This window comes from Boleophthalmus pectinirostris, unplaced genomic scaffold (assembly GCF_026225935.1).
Source record: "Boleophthalmus pectinirostris isolate CB_2022bp ecotype Guang Dong unplaced genomic scaffold, ASM2622593v1 HiC_scaffold_10, whole genome shotgun sequence".
Classification (NCBI taxonomy): domain Eukaryota; kingdom Metazoa; phylum Chordata; class Actinopteri; order Gobiiformes; family Gobiidae; genus Boleophthalmus; species Boleophthalmus pectinirostris.
In genome coordinates this window covers 11,655,091-11,667,484 of record NW_026570971.1, presented here as the reverse complement: position 1 = coordinate 11,667,484, position 12,394 = coordinate 11,655,091, and the positions used below count along the sequence as shown (strand labels likewise).

The 12,394-nt window shown below is 39.8% G+C and overlaps 1 protein-coding gene across 1 annotated transcript in view; it reads right to left on the bottom strand.

The window, feature by feature from the left end:
* Positions 1-12,394, bottom strand: part of LOC110165602 (SLIT and NTRK-like protein 3) — a 153,975-nt gene that overhangs the window by 136,176 nt on the left and 5,405 nt on the right. The window contains exons 2-4 of the mRNA XM_020930788.2: positions 11,520-11,771; positions 6,487-6,602; positions 1,881-2,220 (exon numbers count right to left, since the gene is read on the bottom strand). Of these exons, the coding sequence (XP_020786447.1) occupies positions 1,881-2,220; positions 6,487-6,602; positions 11,520-11,771 (708 nt within the window). The remainder of the gene's footprint in view (positions 1-1,880; positions 2,221-6,486; positions 6,603-11,519; positions 11,772-12,394) is intronic.

The following is a 12,394-nucleotide window of genomic DNA, read 5'->3' as shown; positions in this document are numbered from 1 at the left end:
TCTTACAAATCATCTAGTTTATTCCAATTTCTGACCAAGTCACTGGAGAGAATTGAAATTGAGCGGAGGCACTAAGTGGCACCAGCCTGGCAAACAGATTGAAGACCCCTGATATAAATGATAGTTTTACACCAATCAAGAAGCAGTTTGCGAAGGAAAATTTTAAAATATGTTCAAAATTACAAGAAGTAGAGAGTTCTAAACATTAATAACATCACACTAAGGAGAATTCTATCCAAAAGCTAGACCCAATTTACACATTAGAAACGCATCTTTGTGATACTTTAAACATGATTTCAACAAATTTAAGGTATTTTCATATATTTATATTGGTCAAGTAGTGATTTTGGTTTGTCAAAAGTATAGAAAATCAGACATTAATCGAAACTAGCAAGAATCGATACTAAAAAATCACATTCGCAGGACTGAAAAGCTTTGGAATGAGCTGTATCAGAACAAGTATAAGAGCACATAGACGAATATACGCCCATGGACAAAATTTGAATGCTGAAAATTACATACAATTGTCTAAAGAAAGAATGTTTTTGTTATTATCATTGGAATCTCTATGGAGTCTTTTCCTCAGCATTGACACTGAGTTTCAAATTTTAGTATTAGGTATTTATTTTATACTAGTATTGAGTATTAGGTTTGAAATTTTAGTATAGGCGGTTTTCAGATTCTAGAGTTTGATATATGGGGCGGCAGTAGCTCTCGACATAAAAAAAAACGTCACTGGTTGAGCGGTCAGATCCAGGCTGGGTGCTGTGATTCCAGCTCCCACAGATGAATGCTGTTGTTGTGTCCTTGGGCAAGACTCTTAACCCACGTCAAACCCCATTGTCTGCGTACACTGGTGTGTGAATGTGTGTGTGAATGGGTGAGTGGTTTCTTGTTGTAAAGCGCTTTGAGTGCCTTGAAGGTGGAAAAGCCATTTACCATTTACTTTGTCACTAAGGCTACGTTCAGTCTGCAGCTTGAAGTGACCCAAAACAGATTTTTTCACCCCGTGCGACTTGTATCTGATCTTTTAATGACAGTCTGACCAACACAGATCAGTTTTTATTTCAAATGCGACCCAGGCCACTTGGATATGTGCTCCTAAAACCGATACATACCCGATCTTTTGACATGTGACTTCAGTCTGAAAGGCCAGGTCCCACCTCCCGCGAGAGAGGCACAAGTAGGCGCTCACAAATATACACAAACGTTCTTCCCGTCATACGAAAATTGTGTATGAACTCCGTGTCAGGGAAGCAGCAAAGCGCATCGCAATCCCACCATTCTTAGCTGCGACTCCTTTCTTCGGCTGTTGCTGCCACTGCCCCACAAAACACCATGGATGCCAAAAACTATCGTCCTTCTCCTCCTCAATCTCCTCTTTAAAACAAATAAGCTGTTCATGTCCGGTACGACAGCAACTTTAAAATCTCCAGGTGCTCAACGCTCGTGTCCATGTTTAGGCAACTTCCACAAACTCTGAGCAATTCTGGGGCGTTTAAAGTTCACACAAGTCGCATTTAATTGGAAATGTGAACAACCTTGCAAAAAAAAAAACATATTTCACAAAAAAATCCGAATTTAGCCTTAAGCCCTGCAGTCTGAACGTAGCCTAAATATACAAAACATAAATGCACAAATGTTGAACCTGATTATTTCTCTAACTGACAAAACCTAAAAATCTCACTGTATTACAACAAAAATCTGCATCCAACTATATTAATTTTAGCTGCCCCCATCTGCGCTAAATAATACAGGCCTATAGAATAACATGGTTGCTAGGTAACCGTGCTGTACAGATTTAGCTCTAGGTTTAATCCCAGTTTAATCCTCATTTTGACATGGAGATTGTGCAAGCGTGACCACACCCTTAGCCTCACCCGTGGTTTGGCGTTGGACGGCGGGTGCTGAGGCTGCGCTCCCCCCTCGGTCTGGAGCTCTTTGTCGGGCAGCGCGGCGCACAGCTCCTTGCGGGGGATTTCGCGGAGGTCTTTTCCGTGGAGGTGGAAGGGGTACTCGCAGGTCACGTCCCCCACCACGGCCGTGTAGGGGATCTGGGCCAGCCACTGTTGGAGCTGCAGAGCCTCGCAGCCGCAGCTCCAGGGGTTCTCCTCCAGCTGCAGCTCCATCAGAGAGCGGCCCACGTACTCGAGGGTCCCCGCGAACGCAAGGCTCTTCAGACGGTTCCCCCTCAGGTCCAGGTGAGTCAGAGAGACGGATCTGCAGAAGAAAAAAGGTGTCAGGGAGAGGTGAGTGGTTGGAACTAGATATGTGAGGGACAGAATTTTCAGTCCCGCTCCTGCCTAGCCTGATTCATCAGCCGGTTTCACTTCGTGGAAACCATCTGACCTCGCAGCATTAGGATTCTTTTGCTCGACGGTGGGCAGGTACTTTTTTATTTAACCAATCGCTGCTATTTGGTCGTGACATATGTAATGCGGCGCTAACGGGGCTAAATGATATATTAAGTTTTTCCCAAATCCACTAGGAAGAAGGGCAATAACGTCTTTCCCCTTGATAAAATTCACCAAACGTTCTCTTTGTTCCAGCTTTTAATCCTCGATCTCGTAACCATCTAGTGTATTCAGATTCTGGACCTAGTCGCTGGAGAGAAATGAAATTGAGCGGAGGCACTAGGTGGCACCAGCCTGGCTAACTCCCGCCAGCAAAAAAATTTAATTTTCATTCCGGCCAGCATTTGCAATACCATATTTTCTGCTTTCTGCTGTTTGCTCTGGATTATAAAACGCACGTCATTAAATGGTCTATTTTTGAACTTTTTTCACAAATAAACCGCACCGGAATTTAAACAAAACACAACAGTTGGATGGGTCAGTGGGACTTTGTTTGTGGCGTTCACGGTGACTCTGGGCTTTGTTCAGTTGTGGCGTGTAGGGAGGGTGCTGTCTGGGACCGCTGGATTGTCGGCGTGTTTCGCAGTGACTCAGTTGTTCAGTTGTGTCTAGAAGTGGCACATTGCACTCGTTTTTTCGGTTCGTTCCTCTGTTCCGTTCCTCATCCCCATGGAGTGATGAGTGTGTCTGCGGGTGTATTTCGCGGCGCGGTCGCTGTCTGCTCCGTGTGTGTTTGCGTGCGCTGCGGGTGGTGCGGTTTGGTGGTTTACTGAAGTCGTGCTGGGACACCCAAGTGGATTCGTGTATAGGGCGCTCTGGATTGCAGGGCGCGCAGTCGTTTTTTGATTCTGTTAGAGGCTTAAGAGTGCATCTAATAGCCCGGAAAATACTGTAATTTTGTGCCACTTCCACCTGCAAATCCCGCAAGACGTGGACGTTCACTTTCTTAAGATCTATCGAACATGGAGAAGCTTAGATTTTATTAATGCCAAATAAAATATCCAGCACAAATGATGTATGATAGGCAAACATTGATCTGTATATTTTACTTTACACGCATATTTATTAGTTAGTGGGACTGCAGTTTATCATCCCACCCACCCGCTCCCACATTGTGCAGTCCCGCTCCCGCCCACGTCCGTAATTAACTTTCAAATTGTGTCCCGCACTGCACTGTTTTATGTCGGGTCCCGCTGAGGGCTGGACTCTAGTTGGAACATGAACGGTGTAGAATTGAAACTTTGCAGCTGATGACGTCAAGATTCTCCGGGGGTGTGAAGCTAAACTGGAAGCACTGCTCTGTCTGAAGCTCTGTGACTCAACTTGGACTTAATTTGAGCTTTATTTTAACACAGTCTGACCAGAACGAGCTGATTTGTGCTGTGAAACAAGTCTCACACATGAAATTACAGTCACAATCCAGCCAGCTTTAGCCAGCAGTTTTTCAATTAGTCACTCTCACCTTTTTTGCCGAAAACCAAACACCTAAACTGGACCTTATATGCTCGTGTTGATCACAGGCTCCTGAAAACATGTCCTATCATTTTAATCTGTGTTTGCTAATGTGAGCATATCGTCACCATGGTAACTGCTGAACATTCCGCCGATAGACATACACGCACGACACCCCCCACTGCAAAGTATCAATAACTTTCAGGCTACTTCAGTTTATTCTCCAACAGCTTAGTGAAAGGATAAAATGGAAGAGCGAAACAGATTGAGATTTGCTTTTATGTTTAAAATAAAAGTAATGACGGTGGTTTTCAGCTTGGTAAATATGCGAATGTTTTTCTCATTTGCATCGGTAATCATTATAGAAGTCATATAAACACGACGATTATAAAATTATTGCTTTTCAGTGAGAAAAAATTACCAAAAAATGACTGCTAAAGAGATAAACAAATCAAAACAAACCAGTTACCCATGTCTAACTGTTTGGCATATGTGTAAAGAATTGTGTTTTTTCCTTTTTTGTAAATCATTTCATTTAAACATTTTATATATTTACAATTTTTTTATTAATACACCAGATTTTTATTGTCTTAAAAATGTGAAATGGTTTGATCCAAAGTTATTTCTGTTGACCTTAAACATCTAGAACATCCTAAATGATTCACCACGATGAGTTTATAAGCACCTTTTTTGCCCTTTTTTGTAACGGTAACAACAACTAGCATGCTAACATCCACTTCCTGATTAAAGCGTATTGTCCTATAGCGATGGGATGAGACACAATTTCCACAAGACAGGATGGTATACGAGACTGGAACCACGAGAACGAGATAAGATGAGATTTTAACATAATTCCTAATAAACAAATGTCATGATTCAGTTTCCTTTTTTTTTTTTTTTATTTATTGGAGGTAATATTTTTGTTTACATTCCAGTACTGCTTTTTGGAACTGTAACTCACCAACAGGTAAATCGTTTTTTTGTCCAATTCAAACGTAAACACACAAAAAATCTGTGTGAGATCATTTTTGTTGTGTCCGATTGTGATAAATTCGACTCCCAGATAAATACCAGATCATTTGTAATATTGTTGTTATATAGATAAGAGTTTACAATCTGTGTATCATTCGTTCTTTAATTTTTCAAAATAAAATTAAAAATAAGAAAATGAAAAAACAGCTATTTTCTTCATTATTTGTCTCCAAAACCAAAATGAAAAAACGGATAATGATTTGTTATTCATGATGTTTTTCAGTTTTTGATTTTGTGTTTAAATGAAAATGTTAATGGAAAATGGTTGGACTGATCCCAGGACTGAACCAGGACTAAACCCGGAGTAAAACTAAACCAGGTCTAAACCAGGTCTCAGTCCCGGTCTGGTCCTGGTCTCAGTCCTGGTCTCAGTCTGGTCCTGGTCCCAGTCTGGTCCCGGTCTCAGTCTTGATCTGGTTCCGGTCTCAATCCCGGTCTCAGTTCTGGTCTGGTTCCGGTTTCAGTCCTAGTCTCAGTCTCAGTCCGGATCTTGGTCCCAATCTGATCCTGGTCTCAATCCTAAACCAGGACTAATCCAGGACTGAACCAGGACTAATCCAGGACTGAACCAGGACTAAATCAGGACTAAACCAGAACTAAACCAGGACTGAACCAGGGATAAACCAGGACTGAACCAGGACTAAACCAGGACTAAACCAGGACTAAACCAGGACTAAACCAGGACTAAACCAGGACTAAACCAGGACTGAACCAGGACTAAAATAAACCAGGACTGAACCAGGACTAACAGGACTCAGGACTAATCAGGACTAACCAGGACTGAACCAGGACTGAACCAGGACTAAACAGGACTGAACCAGGACAGGACTGAACCAGGACCAGGACTGAACCAGGACTAAAATCAGGACTGAACCAGGACTAACCAGGACTAACCAGGACTAAACCAGGACTGAACCAGGACTAAATCAGGACTGAAACCAGGACTAAAACTGAACCAGGACTAAAACAGGACTGAACCAGGACTAAACCAGGACTGAACCCAGGACTGAATCAGGACTAAACCAGGACTAAATCAGGACTGAACCAGGACTAAAATCAGGACTGAACCAGGACTAAACCAGGACTGAACCAGGACTGAACCAGGAGTGTCGGGTCGGGCCCGGAGGTGATCAGGATTAAGACCAGCACTCAGACAGGACAGACCGGGACTCAGAACAGGACCAGACCAGGACTGAGACCGGTTTAGTCCCGGTTCAGTTCTCATTTAGTCCTTGTTCAGCCCTGTTTCAGACCTTGTTTAGACCTGGTTTTAGTCCTGTTTTAATCCTGGTTCAGTCCTGCATCACAGTTTAAGTCACGGAAACGGGAAATGGTCGTTGTCAGTTTTTTTCATTTTGGTTTTGGAGACAAATAATGAAGAAACTAGTTGTTTTTTCATATTCTTATTCTTCGTTTTATTTTGAAAAACAAAAAAAAATGATACACGGATTGTTTACATTCGTCCATTTCCTTCTATCTCCGTCACATCGTCCTGTGACTTCGCCTCCGTAAACAACTTGTGACTGATTAAGCATAATTCTAATCGGGTCGAGTCCAGCGTTTCTCCGTCCAAATATGAAAATAATGGATGACGCCCTGACAAAGAGATAAATGAGAAGGGATAAAAACATCAATACGCCGCCGTTACCTGAAGAGGTGCGCGGGCAAAGCGGGGATCAGGTTGTCATTGAGAATAAGAACTCGCAGCTTGTGGAGGAACCTCAGGGCTCCGCTGTCTATTCGTTTGATCACGTTGTAGTCAGCCTTCAGACAGAGCGAGAGAAAGAGAGACGGAGAGAGAGATAGAGCGAGATAGACAGATAGGGACAGAAAAGGGGAGAAAGAGAGGATCAGCAGCAGCAGATACAAACCTCGGAATGAAGACGTTGCGCGCTGTTGTGAGCTTTCATCTCAAATCAAGCTATAAAGGTTGTGTTAACATGCGAGAATTGAACCGTGTCAACACTGTGATCAAAGCGAAGAGAAAATGTGTATAGTCTAAAAACACCTTACGCATATAAAGAAAAAGAGAGGGGGTATTTCTACTTCGATGCGGTATTAATTACAAACTCATAACATATTTAGATCACCGCGTTCCCTTTTATGTTATAATTTATGTATTTGTTGAGTCTCCCCTCGCTTTGCTGCTCTCTGCGTTAAGTCCCTACCCCTTCAGAGCGACACTACAGAGCGAGAGAAGCTAGTAAATACTCATTGTGTCCTTGGGCAAGACACTTTTTCACCCATTTCGCCCCCAGTGTCTGCGTCAGTCAGAGTGTGAATGTGTGTTTGAGTTAGGGATGGGCATTTGATTAAATTTTCTTAATCGTTCGAATTAATGATGTAACAATAAACGAAATATCGTGATATCGTATCGTCAAAGTTCTCACAATAATATCGTGGACCATCACAATATATCGAATTACGAGTCTCTTTGCTTAAATTAAGAGTTATGGTGCAGCGATAGCGAAATAAAAAAGACAGAGGGAACTACATAGACCATGATCCTTTGCTCCATTTTAGTGCAGACTACAAGAAGAAATAACAGTTCTAAGCACTTTTAAGTCTTAGTTCTTTGGGTTAAAGGTTGTATGGAGGATTTTTGTTTTGTTTCAGATTGTCAATGATAGGTTAAAATAACATTACAGAGATGCAGCAGCCTTGTAATTATGATGACCAAAAAAAAAAAAAGAATGAAAATCTATCAAATGTGGACGTGGTGAGGCCAGATAAACATCAGCCAATAGAAAACAAGGCTACCTCATTTTCTATTGGCTGTTAGGTCGTCAATCAAACTCCCTACGTTTCTAGTGTAACTGACTCGCTGGGATTACGTGGTTTATGCGGCGGTTCTTAGAGACTTTTTTAAACTGTAGCTTCGTACAAATTCGCACAAAGTTTGTTGCAACGGCGGACGAGAATCCACGACCAGTTCGCCGCGAAAAGAAAGTCCGTTTTCGAGATCGCTGAAAGAAGAAGAGAAGAGGAAAAGGAGCGAAGACAAACTGAGGTGATTCTTGAAGATCCCTTCCAGCGATGGCGCGACTCAAGTAGACGAAGGTCGCTAAATTGTTTCTAGACCGGTCACTTCGACTGTAATTCCGAACGCCCACTGGCTGTAAACGTGTGATTTCTAGAGTAAGGAGGCGGGAGGAGATGTTTCTACTGAGGGAGCTGTGGAGGAGGAACATTTGAAAAAGAAGTGTCACTGTAGTTCTCTTCCCTTAAAAAAATCCTCTATACAACCTTTAAGTCATGTCAAGGCATTTTAAGATAAAAAAGTAACATATTAACAGTTTTGTTCGCCTCCACAAAATATCGCAATAAATACCGTGAGATGTATATTGTGAAAATATAAGAGATTTGGATATTGTTACATCCTTAATCGTGAGCTTTCCCACAATATCGCAATAAATATCGTACCGTGAGGTTCATACTGTGACAATATCATATCGTGAGACTTGGATATCGTTACACCCCTAATCATTAACGTTTTTATATAAAAGTTATCATCATTATTATTACTATTACTAATCTGCATAAATAAACTCAACTTTACAACATATAAACCATCACCACTCTAGAGCCACATCAGCCCGTTTGAGATTATAATGTGTTTAATGCGGCTTTGACACATTTGTTTATGTTCTACAGAAATGAAACTTAAAACCACATGACTCATTTGCATAAACTATGAAGCTCTGAAAAACCCAGCTCTTTCCTTGTGCACTGATGTGGTTCAGCTTCTGTCAGACTAAAGGACATGACTCAGTGAAATATGAGTGTTCTCTCTGTGACAGAGATCATGCCCATCCCTAGTTTGAGTGGCTTGAAGGTATAAAAATGTGATCATTTACTATTTACCATGACAATAACAGTGCATTTCGCTAATGAAACTACTGCACATCGCATCAGGTTTGTGAAGTTGTAGTGTATTGTTTTGCATCATGTATTTGTATATTTATAGAGAATTGTCGTGTGGGAGCGTGGGTGACCAAGGCTTGTGGGCTGAAAATTGGACAGGTTTGCATATTTAAGCGTAAGGAGGGTTTGAATAGTGCTCAGGAGAGATCCCTAGATTACACACACATGCATGGATCACCTAAAACCAATTCAGACATGTTTTTGATAAAGGAGCAACATCAATTTTGCATAACACCCCTCTTTAAAGAAGCACTACACCACCTGCTTGCTTCAGTGGAGATGTTTTTTGGTTTTTTTGTTTTTTTTTTACTGCAAATATTCCACAATATGGCATTAAATGAATGTATCATGCATTTGTTTTATTATGGGTGTTTTCATTGTTCAAAAATATCTTATAATAACAAGTCCATACATACAAATTCTTATTGTGATGGAAGAAAGCAAGTGGCCAACCATACAGCAGAAAACTTACACATATCTTTAATTTAAATAATCAAATAATCGGTCATTTTGTAGCATAAATAAAGATAATAAACTTCGTGCCAGTTTTTAGTTTCCTGTTCCATTGTAATCATAAAGTTGTTTCTCCAAACACACACCTAAAAATACAAACGTGTAACCTCACTTTCACCTTTAATGGGCACTACGAAAGTTTTTAGGTGGAGGGTGAAAACTTCTATTCTCCATGGAGATGTTGTTTTGTCTGGAATGTTTCACGAAATGGCCTGAGACTAATATATCTCCACGGAAACAAGCAGGTGACTCCAACAAACCAAGTATTTTTTTGGCCACGAAAACATCTGAAATTTAATAAAAGAAAGACAGATCTGTTTATACCGTACTGTGGAACATTCCGGGTAAAGCAATAACAGCCTCTCCACCAGTAAACTTACACAGTGCTGCTTTAATATCAATAACGGGGCCTATTATAATGGTAAATCACAGCAAAAAACACAATTACTGCATATTAACAACAGCCACATAGCAAACATTTCTCTTACAGTTTGTTGCCAGTGTCAGAGTTTAGGTAGTGACCATTTAGATTAGAGACATTTTAGATTTAAACCAAGTAGATTTCAGCTCATTGAATAATCGTCTTGAGAACCAAAACACAAAATAAAACATTTATACCATAAACAACTTCGCCATTATGTCCAATATTTTTCTAATTCAGAATAAATCAGCATTATTATCAGTAAAAGATATATTTGTTTTGAACGTGTTACCTTGTACCTTGGCAAAAGTTAGTGCATGTTTATGAAATTTAAAATCAGATACCAATACTTAACCTGGGAAGGATATACAACTGAAACAAACAAAGAAAAAAAAAAAAAGTATAAAAATAGATGGGAAGTTCTTAAATACTTGGGAGAAAATTCATCTGTGTATCTATATGCTCATCTGTTTTATGTAAACTTAGTTATAATTATGATGTATAAGTTCTATGGCTAAAACCAAATAGATGTAAATTAATATTTGTGTTTAGCCATATGGAATATGAATAAATTTAAAAATATTCAATCATAAGGACTTAAAGTAGTGACTTAAAATATAGTTAATAAAGGAAACATAGGTAATCCTTAAAACAAAGACAATTAATTATTTATAGTAAAAAAAATAATAATAATAATAAAGACCATTACAAATAATAATAATAGTGGTAATTGTTGTAGTTGTTGAACAAGTTATTGTTCTAATTATTGTCATTAACAGTAGAGACAATAAGAATAACAATAATAATTATTATTATTGCAATAATTATACTAATTATGATTTTTATGTTTTGTGTTTATGTTGATTATTGCATTTTGTTAAATGTTATGTTCTGTTTTTAGTCTAGTCTTTAATTGAAAAAAAAAAAAAAAAAAAAAAAAAAAAAAAGAAAGAAAATCCACCCACAACAACCACATGTCAAATAGCCAATAAACTACTGGGCAGCACCGAAAAACAGGGGAGTAGAACTAAATTCTGAGTCCTAGGTACTAATTATCTAGGTGGGTTCACATGCCAATGAAAAATGATTAAAATAGAAAATTATGTGAGGGGCCCCTTCTTGCACTGGCTGGGCCCTGGGTAAACAGCACCATTTACCCCCCTGGTCCGACGCCCCTGCCTGGAAGACTAGAGAAGAGAAAGATGAGGGTGGAGGAGGGGCGGAGTCTAGAGTTATAAGCAACAATGTGATTGGTCAAACAGTGTAACAATGTAACAATAACCAAAATATTGTGATATCGTATCGTCAAAAGTCTCACAGTAATATCGTGGACTGTCAATATAACGAATTACAAGTTCCTTTGCTTAAACACATTATAAACATAGGGAACTACATATCCCATGATTCATTTCAGCGCAGACAACATGAAGAGATATGTTTTTTAATTGAATTCTTGGGATTATGATGGAAATTATTCACACCAAAATCTTGTCAAGGTATTTTAAAAGCAAAAAAGTGTTCCATCTAGAGTTATTAGCCTCTTCAAAATATCACAATAAATATCGTACCGTGAGATTTGGATATCGTTACTTCCCTATCGAAGGTATCCACACTTTAGACTTTCGAGAAATGTGCTTCTGGAAATCGCAGAGAGTTCTTGACAATTTTTTTTGTAACACAAAACTGCAAATTTACCTCGTTGGCCATAAAATTACTACATAAAAAACGTCTAGGAACAGACAAAGCTATTAAAACACCATATGCACAGTCAAGAAGCAAAACAAAGTGGATTTAGTGTTTGGTTCCACTTCAAATAAACTCACCTGCAGATACTCGAGCGCCTCCAGGCCTAAGAAGGTGTCGTTCCTGAACACCTCCAGCTTGTTCTCGTGCAGGTAGAGCCTCCTCAGTTTGGCCAGACCGTTGAAGGCCCCCACCCGGATGTCCTGGAGCGCCGTGTTTCCCAGATTCAGCAGCACGGCGTTGCTAAGGTGGTGGAAGGTGTTGGCATACAGGCGCCTCAGGGTGTTCCTCTGCAGGTTGAGGTTGAAGGGGCGAACCCACGAGTGAGAAACCTGCAGGAGGGGGTGGAGATGATTCAAAACGTGGCTCCAGAAAAATGTTCTCAAACTAAACTGTGACAAAACTGCCTGGAATGTTCCACAGTGTGACATTAAACAGTTCTACCTTACATTTATTCAATTACAGGTGGTTTTACAGCTTAAAAATACCTCAAAACAGATCTGGCCTGTAACTTGGTCTGGTTTAGTCTCCATGAAGATAGAAAGGTTTAATGCCATACTGTGAAACATTCCAGACAAACAGCCCAAACTCTAATTATTCTACAAATACAAATTAATCCACTATATTGTATTTTTACAAATTTCATTTTTGGCATCACCCTACAGCTATCAACAACTAGCATGCTAACAGTGCACAAGCGTTATATCCTGGTTTGAAGTTTCTTCTAGTTCAAGAAAACACCTTTTACTCCATGTAGTAAAAGCATCTATTAATGGAAAAAAGGACAGTGAATGATATTGCTTATACATTAAAAATAAAAAAATTGTGTTGAATGAGAACCATATGGAAGCAACTGCCAATGACAGACAGTTTTATCCAAGTAGAGACATTGCTGGATGAGAACCATGTGCAAACAATTTCCTGTGACAGTCGCAATTGTAACAGTGTAACAGTG